Source organism: Zea mays, chromosome 5, assembly GCF_902167145.1.
Source record: "Zea mays cultivar B73 chromosome 5, Zm-B73-REFERENCE-NAM-5.0, whole genome shotgun sequence".
NCBI lineage: Eukaryota > Viridiplantae > Streptophyta > Magnoliopsida > Poales > Poaceae > Zea > Zea mays.
The window spans coordinates 185,539,182-185,556,581 of NC_050100.1; the positions used below are offsets into that span (position 1 = coordinate 185,539,182).

At 44.3% G+C, this 17,400-nt stretch overlaps 1 protein-coding gene across 2 annotated transcripts; it reads right to left on the reverse strand.

Annotated features, from left to right (window-relative positions):
- Positions 1 to 13,427: 13,427 nt before the first annotated feature.
- Positions 13,428 to 16,983, reverse strand: LOC103627387 (protein DWARF AND LOW-TILLERING). 2 transcript variants are annotated; one of them, XR_004849617.1, is made up of 3 exons: positions 15,983 to 16,983; positions 14,402 to 15,428; positions 13,428 to 14,332 (listed from the first exon to the last, which is right to left on the reverse strand). XR_004849617.1 is itself a non-coding variant. In XM_035959209.1 (2 exons), exons 1-2 carry the CDS (start codon positions 16,720 to 16,722, stop codon positions 15,311 to 15,313), a joined length of 858 nt encoding a protein of 285 aa, XP_035815102.1. In that variant the 5' UTR covers positions 16,723 to 16,983; the 3' UTR covers positions 13,428 to 15,310. The 2 variants fall into 2 exon arrangements, 1 of the variants encoding a protein (XP_035815102.1); XM_035959209.1 differs by having other exon boundaries at positions 13,428 to 15,428.
- Between the last annotated feature and the right edge of the window lie 417 nt (positions 16,984 to 17,400).

Sequence of the window (17,400 nt, forward strand, 5' to 3'; positions counted from 1 at the left end):
CGCCAAAAACGGAATCATTAGAGCCCTCTTTAGTGTTTTTCTTCCTCTTTGGTCATAAATGAATGAGTTAAGATTATACCAAAGACGAAGTCCGGTCCTTTTGCTTTTGAGCTTTTACTCTCTCCCCCAAGGATGAAGTCCTTTTCTTTGATGCTCATTTCTCCCCCAAAGAATAGAGAGTTGCTCGGAGTGATGGCGAAGTATGAGTTACGGAGTGGAAGCCTTTTTCTTCGCCGAAGACTCCAATTCCCTTTCAATATACCTATGACTTGGTTTGAAATAGACTTGAAAACACATTAGTCATAGCATATAAAAGAGATATGATCAAAGGTATTCAAATGAGCTATGTGTGCAAGCTAGCAAAAGAAATTTCTAGAATCAAGAATATTGAGCTCATGCCTAAGTCTGGTAAAAGATTGTTCATCAAGAGGCTTGGTAAAGATATCGGCTAATTGATCTTTAGTGTTAATGTAAGAAATCTCGATATCTCCCTTTTGTTGGTGATCCCTAAGAAAATGATACTGAATGGCTATGTGCTTAGTGCGGCTATGCTCGACGGGATTGTCGGCCATTTTGATTGCACTCTCATTATCACATAGCAAAGGAACTTTGGTTAATTTGTAACCATAGTCCCGCAGGGTCTGCCTCATCCAAAGTAATTGCGCGCAACAATGGCCTGCGGCAATATACTCGGCTTCGGCGGTGGAAAGAGCGACCGAATTTTGCTTCTTTGAAGCCCAAGACACCAAGGATCTTCCCAAGAACTGGCAAGTCCCCGATGTGCTCTTCCTATTAATTTTGCACCCCGCCCAATCGGCATCCGAATAACCAATCAAATCAAATGTGGATCCCCGAGGGTACCAAAGCCCAAACTTAGGTGTGTAAGCCAAATATCTCAAGATTCGTTTTACGGCCGTAAGGTGGGATTCCTTAGGGTCGGATTGGAATCTTGCACACATGCAAACGGAAAGCATAATATCCGGTCGAGATGCACATAAATAAAGCAATGAACCAATCATCGACCGGTATACCTTTTGATCCACGGATTTACCTCCCGTGTCGAGGTCGAGATGCCCATTAGTTCCCATGGGTGTCTTGATGGGTTTGGCATCCTTCATCCCAAACTTGGTTAGAATGTCTTGAGTGTACTTCGTTTGGCTAATGAAGGTGCCCTCTTGAAGTTGCTTGACTTGGAATCCTAGAAAATACTTCAACTCCCCCATCATTGACATCTCGAATTTCTGTGTCATGATCCTACTAAACTCTTCACATGTAGACTCGTTAGTAGACCCAAATATAATATCATCAACATAAATTTGGCATACAAACAAGTCATTTTCAAGAGTTTTGGTAAAGAGTGTAGGATCGGCCTTGCCGACTTTGAAGCCATTAGAAATAAGGAAATCTCTTAGGCATTCATACCATGCTCTTGGGGCTTGCTTGAGCCCATAAAGCGCCTTAGAGAGCCTATAGACATGGTTAGGATACTCACTGTCTTCAAAGCCGGGAGGTTGCTCAACATAGACCTCTTCCTTGATTGGTCCGTTGAGGAAGGCACTTTTCACGTCCATTTGATAAAGCTTAAAGCCATGGTAAGTAGCATAGGCTAATAATATTCGAATTGACTCAAGCCTAGCTACGGGTGCATAGGTTTCACCGAAATCCAAACCTTCGACTTGTGAATACCCTTTGGCCACGAGTCGAGCTTTGTTCCTTGTCACCACACCATGCTCATCTTGCTTGTTGCGGAAGACCCATTTGGTTCCTACAACATTTTGGTTAGGACGTGGAACTAAATGCCATACCTCATTCCTAGTGAAGTTGTTGAGCTCCTCTTGCATCGCCACCACCCAATCCGAATCTTGAAGTGCTTCCTCTACCCTGTGTGGCTCAATAGAGGAAACAAAAGAGTAATGTTCACAAAAATGAGCAACTCGAGATCTAGTGGTTACCCCCTTATGAATATCGCCGAGGATGGTGTCGACGGGGTGATCTCGTTGGATTGCTTGGTGGACTCTTGGGTGTGGCGGCCTTGGTTCTTCCTCATCCTCCTTTTCTTGATCATTTGCATCTCCCCTTTGATCATTGCCATCATCTTGAGGTGGCTCATCTTCTTGATTTTGCCCTTCATCATCTTGAGCCTCATCCTCATTTTGAGTTGGTGGAGATGCTTGCATGGAGGAGGATGGTTGATCTTGTGCATTTGGAGGCTCTTCGGATTCCTTAGGACACACATCCCCAATGGACATGTCCCTTAGCGCGATGCATGGAGCCTCTTCATTACCTATCTCATCAAGATCAACATGCTCTACTTGAGAGCCGTTAGTTTCATCAAACACAACGTCACATGAGACTTCAACTAGTCCAGTGGACTTGTTAAAGACCCGATATGCCCTTGTGTTTGAGTCATAACCAAGTAAAAAGCCTTCTACAGTTTTAGGAGCAAATTTAGATTTTCTACCTCTTTTAACAAGAATAAAGCATTTGCTACCAAAAACTCTAAAATATGAAATGTTGGGCTTTTTACCGGTTAGGAGTTCATATGATGTCTTCTTGAGGATTCGGTGAAGATATAACCGGTTGATGGCGTAGCAGGCGGTGTTGACTGCTTCGGCCCAAAACCGGTCCGGTGTCTTGTACTCATCAAGCATGGTTCTTGCCATGTCCAATAGAGTTCGATTCTTCCTCTCCACTACACCGTTTTGTTGTGGAGTGTAGGGAGAAGAGAACTCATGCCTGATGCCCTCCTCCTCAAGGAAGCCTTCAATTTGAGAGTTCTTGAACTCCGTCCCGTTGTCGCTTCTAATTTTCTTGATCCTCAAGCCGAACTCATTTTGAGCCCGTCTCAAGAATCCCTTTAAGGTCTCTTGGGTTTGAGATTTTTCCTGCAAAAAGAATACCCAAGTGAAGCGAGAATAATCATCCACTATTACAAGACAATACTTACTCCCGCCGATGCTTATGTAAGCAATCGGGCCGAATAGATCCATGTGGAGTAGCTCAAGCGGCCTGTCGGTCGTCATGATGTTCTTGTGTGGATGATGGACTCCAACTTGCTTTCCCGCCTGGCATGCGCTACAAATCCTGTCTTTCTCAAAATGAACATTTGTTAATCCTAAAATGTGCTCTCCCTTTAGAAGCTTATGAAGATTCTTCATCCCAACATGGGCTAGTCGGCGGTGCCAGAGCCAACCCATGTTAGTCTTAGCAATTAAGCATGTGTCGAGCTCAGCTCTATCAAAATCTACTAAGTATAGCTGACCCTTTAACACACCCTTAAATGCTATTGAATCATCACTTCTTCTAAAGACAGTGACACCTACATCAGTGAATAGACAGTTGTAGCCCATTTGACATAATTGGGAAACAGAAAGCAAGTTGTAATCTAATGAATCAACAAGAAAAACATTAGAAATGGAATGGTCAGGAGATATAGCAATTTTACCAAGTCCTTTGACCAAACCTTGATTTCCATCCCCGAATGTGATAGCTCGTTGGGGATCTTGGTTTTTCTCATATGAGGAGAACATTCTTTTCTCCCCAGTCATATGGTTTGTGCACCCGCTGTCGAGTATCCAACTTGAGCCCCCGGATGCATAAACCTACAAAACAATTTTAGTTCTTGACTTTAGGTACCCAAACGGTTTTGGGTCCTTTGGCATTAGACACAAGAACTTTGGGTACCCAAACACAAGTCTTGGAGCCCTTGTGTTTGCCCCCAACAAACTTGGCAACTACCTTGCCGGATTTGTTAGTAAGCACATAAGAAGCATCAAAAGTTTTAAATGAAATGGCATGATCATTTGATGCATTAGAAGTTTTCTTTCTAGGCAACTTGGCATGGGTTGGTTGCCTAGAGCTAGATGTCTCACCCTTATACATAAAAGCATGATTAGGGCCAGAGTGAGACTTCCTAGAATGAATTCTCCTAATTTTGCTCTCAGGGTAGCCGGCAGGGTACAAAATGTAGCCCTCGTTATCCTGAGGCGTGGGAGCCTTGCCCTTAACAAAGTTAGACAAATTTTTAGGAGTGGCATTAAGTTTGACATTGTCTCCCCTTTGGAAGCCAATGCCATCCTTGATGCCAGGGCGTCTCCCATTATAGAGCATACTTCTAGCAAATTTAAATTTTTCATTTTCTAAGTTATGCTCGGCAATTTTAGCATCTAGTTTTGCTATATGATCATTTTGTTGTTTAATTAAAGCCATATGATCATGAATAGCATCAATATCAACATTTCTACATCTAGTACAAATAGTGACATGCTTAATGGTAGATGTAGATGGTTTGCAAGAATTAAGTTCAACAATCTTAGCACGAAGTATATCATTCTTATCTCTAAGATCGGCAATTGTAATTTTGCAAACATCAAAATCTTTAGCCTTAGCAATCAAATTTTCATTCTCTAATCTAAGGCTAGCAAGAGAAATGTTTAGTTCTTCAATCCTAGCAAGCAAATCATCATTATTATCTCTAGGATTGGGAATTGAAACATTACAAACATGAGAATCAACCTTAGCACTTAAAATAGCATTTTCATTTCTAAGGTTGTCAATCATTTCACGACAAGTGCTTAGCTCACTAGATAATTTTTCACATTTCTCAATTTCAAGAGCATAAGCCTTCTTAACCTTAACATGTTTTTTGTTTTCTTTAATTAGACAATCCTCTTGGGAATCCAAAAGGTCATCCTTTTCATGAATAGCACTAACTAATTCATTTAATTTTTCTTTTTGAGCTATGTTGAGGTTGGCAAAAAGGGAACGCAAATTATCCTCCTCATCACTAGCATTATCATCACTAGAAGATTCATATTTAGTGGAGGAGTTGGATTTAACCTTCTTCTTTTTGCCGTCCTTTGCCATGAGGCACTTGTGGCCGACGTTGGGGAAGAGGAGTCCCTTGGTGACGGCGATGTTGGCGGCGTCCTCGTCGTCGGAGGAGTCGCTTGAGCTTTCGTCGGAATCCCATTCCCGACAAACATGGGCATCGCCGCCCTTCTTCTTGTAGTACCTTTTCTTCTCCTTTCTTCTCCCCTTCTTGTCGTCGCCTCGGTCACTGTCACTAGATATAGGACATTTAGCAATAAAATGACCGGGCTTACCACACTTGTAGCAAACCTTCTTGGAGCGGGACTTGTAGTCCTTCCCCCTCCTTTGCTTGAGGATTTGGCGGAAGCTCTTGATGACGAGCGCCATTTCCTCATTGTCGAGCTTGGAGGCGTCTATTGGTTGTCTTCTTGGTGTAGACTCCTCCTTCTTCTCCTCCGTTGCCTTGAATGCAACGGGTTGGGCTTCGGATGGGTCGCCAAGCTCGTTGATTTTCCTCGAGCCTTCTATCATGCACTCAAAACTTACAAAATGCCCGATAACTTCCTCGGGGGTCATTTTAGTATATCTAGGATTACCACGAATCAATTGAACTTGAGTGGGATTAAGAAAAATGAGAGATCTTAAAATAACATTTACCACTTCGTGGTCATCCCACTTCTTGCTCCCGAGGTTGCGCACTTGGTTCACCAAAGTCTTGAGCCGGTTGTACATATGTTGTGGCTCCTCCCCTTTGCGAAGCCGGAACCGACCGAGCTCCCCCTCGATTGTTTCCCGCTTGGTGATCTTGGTGAGCTCATCTCCTTCGTGCGCGGTTTTGAGCACATCCCAAATCTCCTTAGCGCTCTTCAACCCTTGTACTTTGTTATACTCCTCTCTACTTAGAGAGGCGAGGAGTATTGTCGTTGCTTGAGAGTTGAAGTGCTCAATTTGGGCCACCTCATCCTCATCATAGTTCTCATCCCCTACGGATGGTACCTGCGCACCAAACTCAACAACATCCCATATGCTTTTGTGGAGCGAGGTTAGATGAAATCGCATTAAATCGCTCCACCTAGCGTAATCTTCACCATCAAAAGTTGGTGGTTTGCCTAATGGGACGGAAAGTAAAGGTGTATGTTTGGAAATGCGAGGGTAGCGTAGGGGGATCTTACTATACTTCTTGCGCTCTTGGCGCTTAGAAGTGACGGAGGGTGCATCGGAGTCGGAGGTTGATGTTGATGAAGTGTCGGTCTCGTAGTAGACCACCTTCCTCATCCTCTTGTGCTTGTCGCCTTTCCGATGCGGCTTGTGGGAAGAAGATTTTTCCTTCTTCTCTTTGTGGTGAGAAGAAGATTTCTTCTCCTTCCCTTTGTTGGAGGAGCTCTTCTTCTTCTCCCTCCTTTTGGTGCGGGACTCTTCCGATGAAGTGCTCCCGTGGCTTGTAGTGGGCTTTTCGCCGGTCTCCATCTCCTTCTTGGCGTGATCTCCCGACATCACTTCGAGCGGTTAGGCTCTAATGAAGCACCGGGCTCTGATACCAATTGATAGTCGCCTAGAGGGGGGGGGGTGAATAGGGCGAAACTGAAATTCACAAATATAAACACAACTACAAGCCGGGTTAGCGTTAGAAATATAAACGAGTCCGAGAGAGAGGGCGCAAAAAAAATCCCAAGCGAATAAGCAAGTGAGACACGGAGATTTGTTTTACCGAGGTTCGGTTCTTGCAAACCTACTCCCCGTTGAGGAGGCCACAAAGGCCGGGTCTCTTTGAACCCTTCCCTCTCTCAAACGGTCCCCCGGACCGAGTGAGCTTCTCTTCTCTAATCAAAGCCGGGAACAAAACTTCCCCGCAAGGGCCACCACACAATTGGTGCCTCTTGCCTTGATTACAATGGAGTTGTGATCTCAAGAACAAGTGAGAAAGAAAAGAAGCAATCCAAGCGCAAGAGCTCAAAAGAACACGGCAAATCACTCTCACTAGTCACTAGGGCTTTGTGTGGAATTGGAGAGGATTTGATCTCTTTAGTGTGTCTAGAATTGAATGCTAGAGCTCTTGTAGTAGTTGAGAAGTGGAAAACTTGGATGCAATGAATGGTGGGGTGGTTGGGGTATTTATAGCCCCAACCACCAAACTTGACCGTTGGCTGGAGGCTTCTGCTCGATGGCGCACCGGACAGTCCGGTGCACACCGGACAGTCCGGTGCCCCTGCCACGTCATCACTGCCGTTGGATTCTGACCGTTGGAGCTTCTGACTTGTGGGCCCGCCTGGGTGTCCGGTGCACCGGCATGGGCGATTCTGACTTCTGCGCGCGCTGAGCGCGCATTAAATGCTCCGCAGGGAGCCGTTGGCGTCGAAAAGAGCCGTTGCTCCGCTGGTACACCGGACAGTCCGGTGCACACCGGACAGTCCGGTGAATTTTAGTGGAGCGGCTGCCGCGCGAACCCGAGGCTGGCGAGTTCTGGAGACCGCGCTTCCTTAGAGCACCGGACATGTCCGGTGCACACCGGACAGTCCGGTGAATTATAGCGCGCCGGCTTCCGAGAATTCCCGAGGGCGAAGAGTTTGAGTCTGAGTCCCCTGGTGCACCGGACAGGAACTGTTCACTGTCCGGTGGCACACCGGACAGTCCGGTGCGCCAGACCAGGGGTGCCTTCGGTTGCCCCTTGCTCCTTTATTGAATCCAAAACTTGGTCTTTTTATTGGCTGAGGGTGAACCTTTTACACCTGTATAATCTATACACTTGGGCAAACTAGTTAGTCCAAGGATTTGTGTTGGGCAATTCAATCACCAAAATTATTTAGGACTTAGGTGTAAGCCTAATTCCCTTTCAGAACTCCTGTTATGTAGTAAAGATGTGACATTCGATCCTGTGCCATGATTCATCATATGTGTGAGACTTGGTCCCAGCACACCTGGTGATTATGTTTACGCCCGGGCTTTGGACCCCTAAAACCCGGGTGTTACAGAAGTGGTATCAGAGGAATGTTGGCTGTAGGACGAAACCTAGATAAAACTGGACAACCATTATCTACTTACCTCTGCTACTCTGATTCTTTTCTAAACTTTCCTTAATCATTTCTCATCTATTTCCGCTTTACTCTGATTATTCTTACTTTTTCCTTCTAAAGACAAATGTAGATTTCACACTTTGAAATCTTGTGCCTAAAGTGAACTTTAGGAATAGGAGACCTACTCCTAGGAACAAAAACAAAACTATTTTCTTTATTTATATGCTTGAATGTTTGTTCTTATGATACTGGTTTGATTTGGATCTTTGATTGAGTGTGATTAGTTGTGGAGTAATGTCCACAATTACATCTGTATATACATATAGAAAAAAAACACCTATAAAAAAATAATAAGATAAACTAGAGTATCTAGCCTAACAATATACATCTTAGCTTAAAAGATTCATATTCTACACTCATAGATCCATCTTATCTTAAAAGATACTCTATTACCTTAGTAGATTAATCTTATCTTGAAAAGACTTTATCTTATCCTAATAGATCTAACTAACCTCAAAAGATTCTACCTTATCCCTATGAATGCATCTTGCCCTAATAAGCATACTTACCACACACTAGTGTAACAACCATGATCTAATCCAAAGTAATTAGATATTATCTAGTCTAACATAGTTGTACCGATCTAATCTAGATCCCATCTAATCTACTATGATCCAATTTAAAGAGAGTGACCTAAGAAGTTAGTTAATCCTGGTGAAATACATTAGACCCTGCTCCTATAAACAAGTTTGAGATCCTAGATCAACTCGGCCATACCCAACAACTTGACCTCCATAATAGATCTATCTTAACCTCCTGTTCCAAACCCGGATGGAGACACCAAAGAGTAAGAAGGAGGAGATCAACCTCGACATGGAAGAATAGGAGTCAAATCAGATCTCGAGATGATTCAAATTTACCACCTTGGACGGAGTCTTCCCTTACCAAGTTCTTCTTACCATCAGCTAACCTCACTCTGACCATCTCTCTTCTTACCTGTGTGTCTAAACATAGAAGATACCCATGCATTTCTAAGTACTTGCTAAATAGTATTTTAAAAAGAGAAAGAGAGAGACTCTTAATTTTTGAATCAATTAGAAACTACAATCTCAATTATAAACCAACCTCGGTATAACCCTTCTCCTTACTAATCTCGAGGACGAGATTTCTTGTAAGGGGGGTAGAATTTGTAAAGCCCTAAAATTGGTAAAAGGGAAAAATAATAAAATAAATAAATAAAGGAATAAAATAGTAAAGTGAAATATCTCAAATTATACCTGAGCTTTGAATTTTGAATACATAATTTTGAAACCAAGAATTAACATAGAAAATAAATAATAGAAAGATACTCCATTGATTTGTTCTCCTCCTAAATTATACATACTCTTAAAACAATCAAGAAACCCTTTAATGAAAGTATACAATACCCTCTTTCAAAATAAATAGATAATGATTTTTTTGAAGTAACTTTTAATTCTTATCCCACATTCAAAATGCTATTTTCCTAAAAAAAAGAAAGGAACAATATGAGTGTGTTTCATATTTCAAACACCTACTAAACAAATAAATTAATTAAAATAAAAACATATATTTTGCCTCATGATTGATTTTTGAATGAGCCATGAGAACAAATATTGAATGTGTGTGTTGCATATTTGGAACATTTGCATAAATAAAATAATAATAAAATAAAATTATGCTTACATTAATCCTGAGTACTCATGTTTGTTCATTAAAGACTTGAGTGCAAATTCAGAGCAAAATGTAAATTGAATTTAGAATTTGGGAATTATAAGAGAAAAGAATTAGAAAAGGAAATGGAAATGAAAAAGGAAAAAGGACAACAGACCTCGGCTGGGCCGAATTGCTACCGTGCGGCCCAGTAACCCCAACCGCGGGCCCCACCGGTTAGCTCTAGACTTGACTCCGCTTGCGCCTGTGCTCCCAGTTGTGCCGGATTCGTCTCACCACATGGTGGGCCCGTGACGTCAGGGTCGTCTTCTCCCTCCTGTATTCTACGGTGGTTCCGCTGGCGAGCTCAACAAATCCAGAGCAAATCCCGCTGAAATCACGCCCGCCAAATTCGAGTTCGGTTGGACTCGGCTCGGACTCTACCTTCACCGGATTATATAACCGGACCTTTCCTCCCCCACCACACAAGCCAGCGCCACCGGGAGCACCTCGCCACCATGATTCACGCCGTCGCGGGAGCTCCTGCGCGGGGTAGCCCTGCTCCTACCCCTCTGCCCAACGCCGGTGTTCTCCTCGGCTCGGGCCCCTCACCTCCTCTACCATGGCGCTCGGCGCTCGCCATGCCCTCACCCCCAACCGCCTAAGCTCGGGCCGGAGGTCCTCGTCCGGTTCCAAGGACCTATTCCATGACATCGCGGAGCCGCCTCCGACGTAGACATGCCCCCCCGCTTCGTCGCCCCTGCCTCTGGTCTTCGCGAGTTCACATCGATGATCCTCGTCGACATCTCGTGCAAGAACGATGGCTGGGTTCACCGGAATCGCTCGCCGCAGCTCCATGGCCGCCGCGGGTCGCGCGTCTCCGTGGGCAGGGATCACTGCGGCACAATCGTTGGTAACGACACCTTTGTGCCACTCGCCCTTTCCTCTACATCGTGTAGCATCTCTCTGGGGTCCGATTAGTGCACTGGGGCGCGGATTCAGTTCGCCGGCGATGTCACCACCGTGCGTGCGCTTGCGCCGCCGGGCTCGGACGGCATGAGATAGAAGATCAGCGTCGGCCGTTGGATCGAAACCAACGGTCACGATTAAGACAGTATGCGTACCGCTTCGAGTAAGTGAATCTGGACCATAGGTTGGATCGGGCGGCCAGGATTGACCCCGTGGCGTAATTGAATCCTGTCCGTCCGTGCGGATCGAACGCTTGGATGGAGTCTCTGGCGGGGGTACATCGCGGGCCATTGATCTTCAATCGTGCGGTCTGCACAGGTTATGGGCTCGGGAATCGATCTAGGCCATCCAAATCTAATCTTGTGGCTCACAAACAGCCATACCCCTTCACGACCGATCAATTGCATAAGGGCCCCTATACTTTTGATTATTCAACCCGCCATCCATTTTACAGTATAAAGAAAATAAGATTAAATGAAGACTTTGCGTTTTAACCCCTGGAGTTTGTTTTTAGGCACAAAATTAATACAAAAATGCACAAAAGCTAGGAAAATTCATATCTTACTCATGTTAACTCCTTTTTAATCCATTTCAATTGCATTAGTTCCATAATAACATTGTTTAGCTCCTGGTAACTTTGTTTTGTCATGAAATATAGGTTAAAATGTTGCACTTAGTCTATTCTATTTTTAATCACGTGGATCTTCGGAAAATCATAACTCGGTAGCCGTAGCTCCGAATTTAGTGGTTCTTGTTCCCACGATCTCGTTACGCAGCGTAGAATATTATTACACAGTTTATTCTTATGTTTGGTATGATGTTAATTTTGCATATACATGTTTGTTTGTATTGCTACGACTAGCGCGAGGACACGTGTCATCTGAAAAGCAAGTTGGTATCTGAACCTCAAGTGCCAGGCAAGTTGTGCCCTTGATCACTTCTTTTACCTACTCATGTTCTGATTAATCATAATGATCTGCATAGGTTAATTTTGATGGGACCCAATAGGTCACCCTAGTTTGTTCATCCTAAATACCTTGTTTACCCCTGAATCACTTGGGTAGTTCTGCTACTGCTTTATATGGTTTTGGGTTAATATTTCATTATATCTATGTTCCAATTATGTTGTTATTCTATTTATGTTCATGACAAGATCATTAAAATGTTAATTGGAACATAGAGCTTAACTTGAGAACCACGTGCCACCACAAGGGTTTAATGGGACGCCCTTGGCTGACTAATTAGGAAAGCTAGTGGAGGACTACCTTACCCGAAAGGGGCAAGGGCAGTAGGGGAGTGGTCAGTGTAGGGAGGCCCTCGGGAGGATTTTGCTGCGATGGCGGTCCTGCAAGGGATTCCTGCATTGGAGCTTCCTATAAACTGTAGCGGGTTTTCTGAAGCTAGTGGAACTTTGTAAAGGCCTCGTAGTGTTACCCTGCCTCGCCTCCTCGGTAGAGGTGTATGGGAAGTCGCGATCCCTTGGCAGATGGGTAACATGACTTGTGGGTAAAGGGTACCACCTCTGCAGAGTGTAAAACTGGTATACTAGCCGAGCTCACGGTCATGAGCAGCTCAGGACTCTCTGATGATTAAATTATGGAACCTAAATTCAATTTGTCATATGCATTGCATCGCAGGTGATGTTGTTACTTTTGTTCTACTACTTAATTGGGTTGGTATTTACTTATACTTAGTAATTGCTAATAAAATTTTGACCAACTTTAAAAGCAATGCTCAGCTTCAACCATCCTCTTTGGTAAGCCTTACACTTCACGTGAGCTCCCACCTTTGGCGAGTTCATGCACATTATTCCCCACAACTTGTTGAGCGATGAACGTATGTGAGCTCACTCTTGCTGTCTCACACCCCCCCATAGGTCAAGAACAGGTACCACAAGATGAGGCGCATGGAGGATGCTGTGATGAGTTCGTGAGTGGTCTAGGCCGTCGTCTCCCAGTCAACTTTGGGTTGCTGGACCGTTGTCTCCTTATAATGTATTTATTTATTTATTTTGTATAGAACTCCTGTTATGTAGTAAAGATGTGACATTCGATCCTGTGCCATGATTCATCATATGTGTGAGACTTGGTCCCAGCACACCTGGTGATTATGTTTACGCCCGGGCTTTGGACCCCTAAAACCCGGGTGTTACAAGATATAAGCTTCGGTAAGGATTCGAAAACAAATTCGGTAATTTTTTCAACTTTTTGTGTTGTAGGGAGCAAATAATACATAAAACAACTTATGTAATATTTTATTCATATTTGTACTAATGTGCTTGATAACATAAGAAAAGATCAACATCAAATTTTATACATACCTATTTTAAAATATTAAATTTGTTCTAACAGTTCGGATTACTACTTTCATCCCTATCTATAGCTTTAAGGGATCTCTTGAAGAAATGATTAAAATCTAACCCACTAATTTTTTAAATGTACCTTAAAACTGATTTTAAGGAGTTAGTTTTTAGGGAGCTCTTAGAATATATATATATATATATATATATATATATATATATATATATATATATATATATATATATATATATATATATATATATATATATATATATATATATATATATATATATATATATATATATACACTAGTTAGGTGCCCGTGCGTTGCAACGGTATATAATATATTCAACAAAATGTTAGTGTACAATGATTACGTAAAAACAAATATCATATATATTATCGATATAATCTAACAATTTTTTTAGAAACAACCATACAGAACTAAACTAATACAAATCAAATTATACTACAATACGAATATAAAAAAACAACTCTAAGAAGTGAGTATAATACACGTGTGTTGTGACAACATAAATCATATAGTAAGGTGTCTCCGAGATGTAAGCTTGTGATACCGGTGACATTTATCTAGTATATCGTTTAATGCATGCAGGTAATCATGCATCTTCTGTTCAGAGCAGTGTTATGGGTGCAAGCAAGATGGACAATTTTTGTGCTATCCAGACAGAACAAATCTTAAGGCTGGTTCGGTGGACAAGAAAATAGATGAGATCCAGAGAGAAAATCACTTGCTATTTAAATTTCACTACCCACCAAACCAGCCCAGAGTCCTAGAATTCCCTAGGCCCACCAAGTGCAGCAGCGGCACATGTTGACCCCAGCAATCAACAAGAGCGATAGAGGTGTCATATATAGTGCTTCCACCTCCTGCCGCTTCCATATAGATGACATCTGCCTATGAAGGAGGTGGTGCGCAGCTCACACCACCAGGTGCAAACTCCAGTAGCCTCTCGCCGGTAAAAAATTCAGCTTTCATTTCCAATCATTATTGATACATGTTCTTAGAATGCAACTTAGCAAACTTAAATGCTTTTGCATGAACCTACAAATTCATGGTTATCAAAAGCAAAGTGGATGTTTTGAATGGTTTCTCAAGTAATAATGCCAATGAAAAAGTAACGATCATAATAGTTTAAAGCTGTAACGATTGGAAATGAAAGCTGAATTTTTCTAAGAACTGTCAGATCTCGGCTGGGCCACATGCCACCAGTACCACACTATTGAATCTAATGACCAGATCTCGACTGGGCCACATGCGCACCATGCGCAGCGTGAGCACCTCCACGAAGTAGGCGGCCACGCGGTGCATCAGCGTGGGCCCCGCGGGGGAGGCCATCTCGCCCAGCCGCACGAGGTAGTAGTTGGCGACGTCGTGGTTGCAGGCTGCGACGGAGTCGGCGCAGGCGGTGAGCGCGACGACGAGCTCCATGGCCTCCATCGGCGCCTGTTAGAACCAAGCCGTCACAGCCGGTTCCCTGACGAGTGAAGACGACGCAGACCATCGGCGAACGATGGCCGCGATCACCACGGCGCAGGATCACTGATCTGGAACACAGACACACACCTGTTGGAAGATTTGAGCATAACAACACCAGGACAATCCAACAACTTTACCTTCTTGTCTAATTGAACTTCTTGCATTGATCTAGTAACCCCTGGAGTGGAACCGACATTAACCACTCGGGACCTCTTCAGGCTGTTGATCAGACTGCTCTTGCCAACATTAGGGAGTCCAACAATACCCACCGTAATTGCCAGTTTGAGCTCGTGGCTTCTGGAATATTTCTTGAGCAATCTAATTAGATTCTCAGCACCAAGGCAATCACTACTTTGTGGGATGCTGTTTGTTTTATCTAGTTTTGAAGATTTCCATCCCGGCTTGGTCCGCTGCTCTTGGGTATTACACTTAAACGCAATTGTTGGCATTTCTTCTCTCAGATATGTAAGCCACTTCTCTACCGCTTCCTTAGGAACAAGATCTATCTTGTTGTGAAGTAGTACAATCCGTTTACTTGGATCAGCCTTTGTAACCATTTTTTCCATGTCATGCTCCTTCACCTTGCGCAGCACCTTGTGCTTCTGCCGCAACGTGACGCGCTTGCTCTTGCTCTTCTTGCTTCTCTTCACCATCTCTCCAACGCTTGTCGAGGCGGAGGAAGGAGCTGGCGGTCCTCAGGTGGAGAGTCGGTCGATGCTCCAGAGGAGTTTTTTTGCTATTATGGTACTCCTTTTAACAGGCTTCTCATTATAATACTCACAAGTTAACCTTCTGTCTAATAGTATTTATAAGTGATTTGGTCCTCCAAAACAGTACTCTAACCTTTTTTTTAATTATTTTTATGTTTTTCCTTTTTACTTAACACGTGACGTGACTATATTGTCCTTCCCTTCTTCGGTTCGCTCGCTTACTTTGTGTGAACAATCTCTGCTGGGCCTTTGACAGAGTCAGACAGCCCTTGCTTGGTTGCTCAATTTTTTGGGACCTCCATTTGGTCGTCAAGGATATGGGTGATAGAATCAACGTCATGCAGATTGGTTCTCTGAAGCCAACGCCAGCCCTTTCCATTGCCACAACATGCCGAACTCTGGGTCTTGGTAAAATTCTGCTAGCCTGAAGAAGCAACCGGCCATCGATTTGAACCTGTAGATACAGAGAGAGAGAGAGAGCTGCATTACCAGTAGATACAGCTACCATTGCGAGGCTACCAACAGCAGTAGACAGCCAGATTGAGTTTATGCAATAGATAAAGTTTCTACAGCAGATCCCTTTCGCAGCTTTGACCAATCCCAAAGGCAATGGCCGAGCAACATAATCAGATGAGAGACCGAGCATATTCAGATTTGACATATTCAGTTTCAGCATATTACATCCACTTTCAGCATATTTAGATGAGATACCGAGCTGCACCAGGAGATGTTGATCACCATATTTAAGTTCACCAAATATGACATAATCATCCACAAGGCAAAATAACTTTATCATAAAGGAAAGCGAGCGAATCGGAGAAGGGAATGACAATATGGGCACGTCAGATGTTAAGGAAAATGGAAAAAATAAAAATAATTAAAAACAGGTTACAGTACTATTTTGTAGGACAAAATCACTTATAAATACTATTAGGAACAAGATTAATTTCTGAGTACTATAATGGAGAAGCATGTTAAAAGGAGTACCATAATAGCAAAAAAACTCACTCCAGAGGGATGGCTTGGCGACTCGGTTCTAACAGCGTCGGGCTGCTGTTCTGCGCGTGGATCTGCTCCGGCCACGGGACAGCCGACGAGCCACCGTCCGTGCCACCCGATGAGGCCGGCGAGTTGGACGGCGACTTGCTGAACTCCTCTTTCTTGGCCACGGCCAGCGACGGGCCAGCGGCGGCGGCGGACATGCCGTGGGGGAAGGCCGCGGCGCTCGGCACCAAGAAGGCCTTCTCTTCCTCGGCTTCGTCTCCGTCGCCGGACCCGGCCGCTTGCACTGTCCCTGCAATGGATCGATGGAACCATATCTTATCCCCGTCCCCGCCCATCCTCGTCCGTGCGTGCTCTGCTCCCCTCGATTTTTTTCCCTCCCCCTTCTGAGTTCCAACCTCATCGGTCGTCGCCCCGCTGCTCCAGCTCTCCCTATTCGTTCCCACTCCCTCGCGCCGAAGCAACTCCCGAATCCTCCTGCGCGCCAAAACCCTAGCCGCAGATCCCGCGCCTCGCCGCCCGGAGCCCAGGCGGCGGCGTCGACGTCCGCGCACGCACCGGCCATTGCCGCTCGCCGCATTGGGGCGCTTACGGCGTCGCCTCCACTCCTGGGGCAGAGATCTGGGTCGAGGAGACCTGGTTGCGCGTGGGCTGCGTAGGTGATGTGGCAGGGGCGGTGTGCCCCGGGGATCAGCGTGGCGGCGCTGGCCCTGCTCGCCGTCGCGGCTGCTGCAGGAGCCACCCATCCTCGTCCGTTTGGCGCGAATGACGGGGCCGCCATACTCCTCGCCTGCGTCCTCCTCATGGCCCGCTTAACCGCCTTGCATCTCTCCCACGCAGCGCCATAGCCGTCGGGCTCCGGCTTGGCGCCCTAGGAAACGACCTACATGATCTAGATCTGATGCGCCAGGAGAGAGCAGGGAAGCAGACGCGATTCACGAGAGAGGATTGCGCCAGGAGAGAGCAGGGAAGCGAATGGGGTTCGCGGATGAAAAGGATTGCACCAGGAGGAATAGGGGTGGGCACATTTTTACCGAAAACCGAACCGTACCGAACCGAACCGAAATTTCAGTTTTTTCGGTAGTTCGGTTCGGTTTCGGTTTTTTTATCTCAAAAGTTCGGTTTTTGGTATCGTAATTGGTTTTCACCGTATATCAAACCGAAATAACAAAAAACTGAATTACTTAACTTTATCAATTCTAAAATTTGGCTATTCGATTATGTGAACTAAATGTGTGAAACAATTAAATTGTTATTCACTTATTTATATGTGATGTATGATGTATCTCTAAATATTTGTACATATATAATTTTGACTTTTTAAAATTATGTGTAATCTATCATATAAACTTTTTGTATGTGTTGCTTGAGTATAAGTTTGGTATTCGGTTTTTACCGAAAAACCGAAGTAAAAAACCGAAACT

What these genes read in the sequence shown, in the direction of transcription:
- LOC103627387 (XM_035959209.1), bottom strand. Translation starts at nt 16,722, where the DNA reads ATGGGTGGCTCCTGCAGCAGCCGCGACGGCGAGCAGGGCCAGCGCCGC. An exon ending in CGCCAAGCCATCCCTCTGGA is followed by an intron (nt 15,429 to 15,982) that starts GTGAGTTTTTTT and finishes CTGTATCTACAG; the next exon opens with GTTCAAATCGATGGCCGGTT.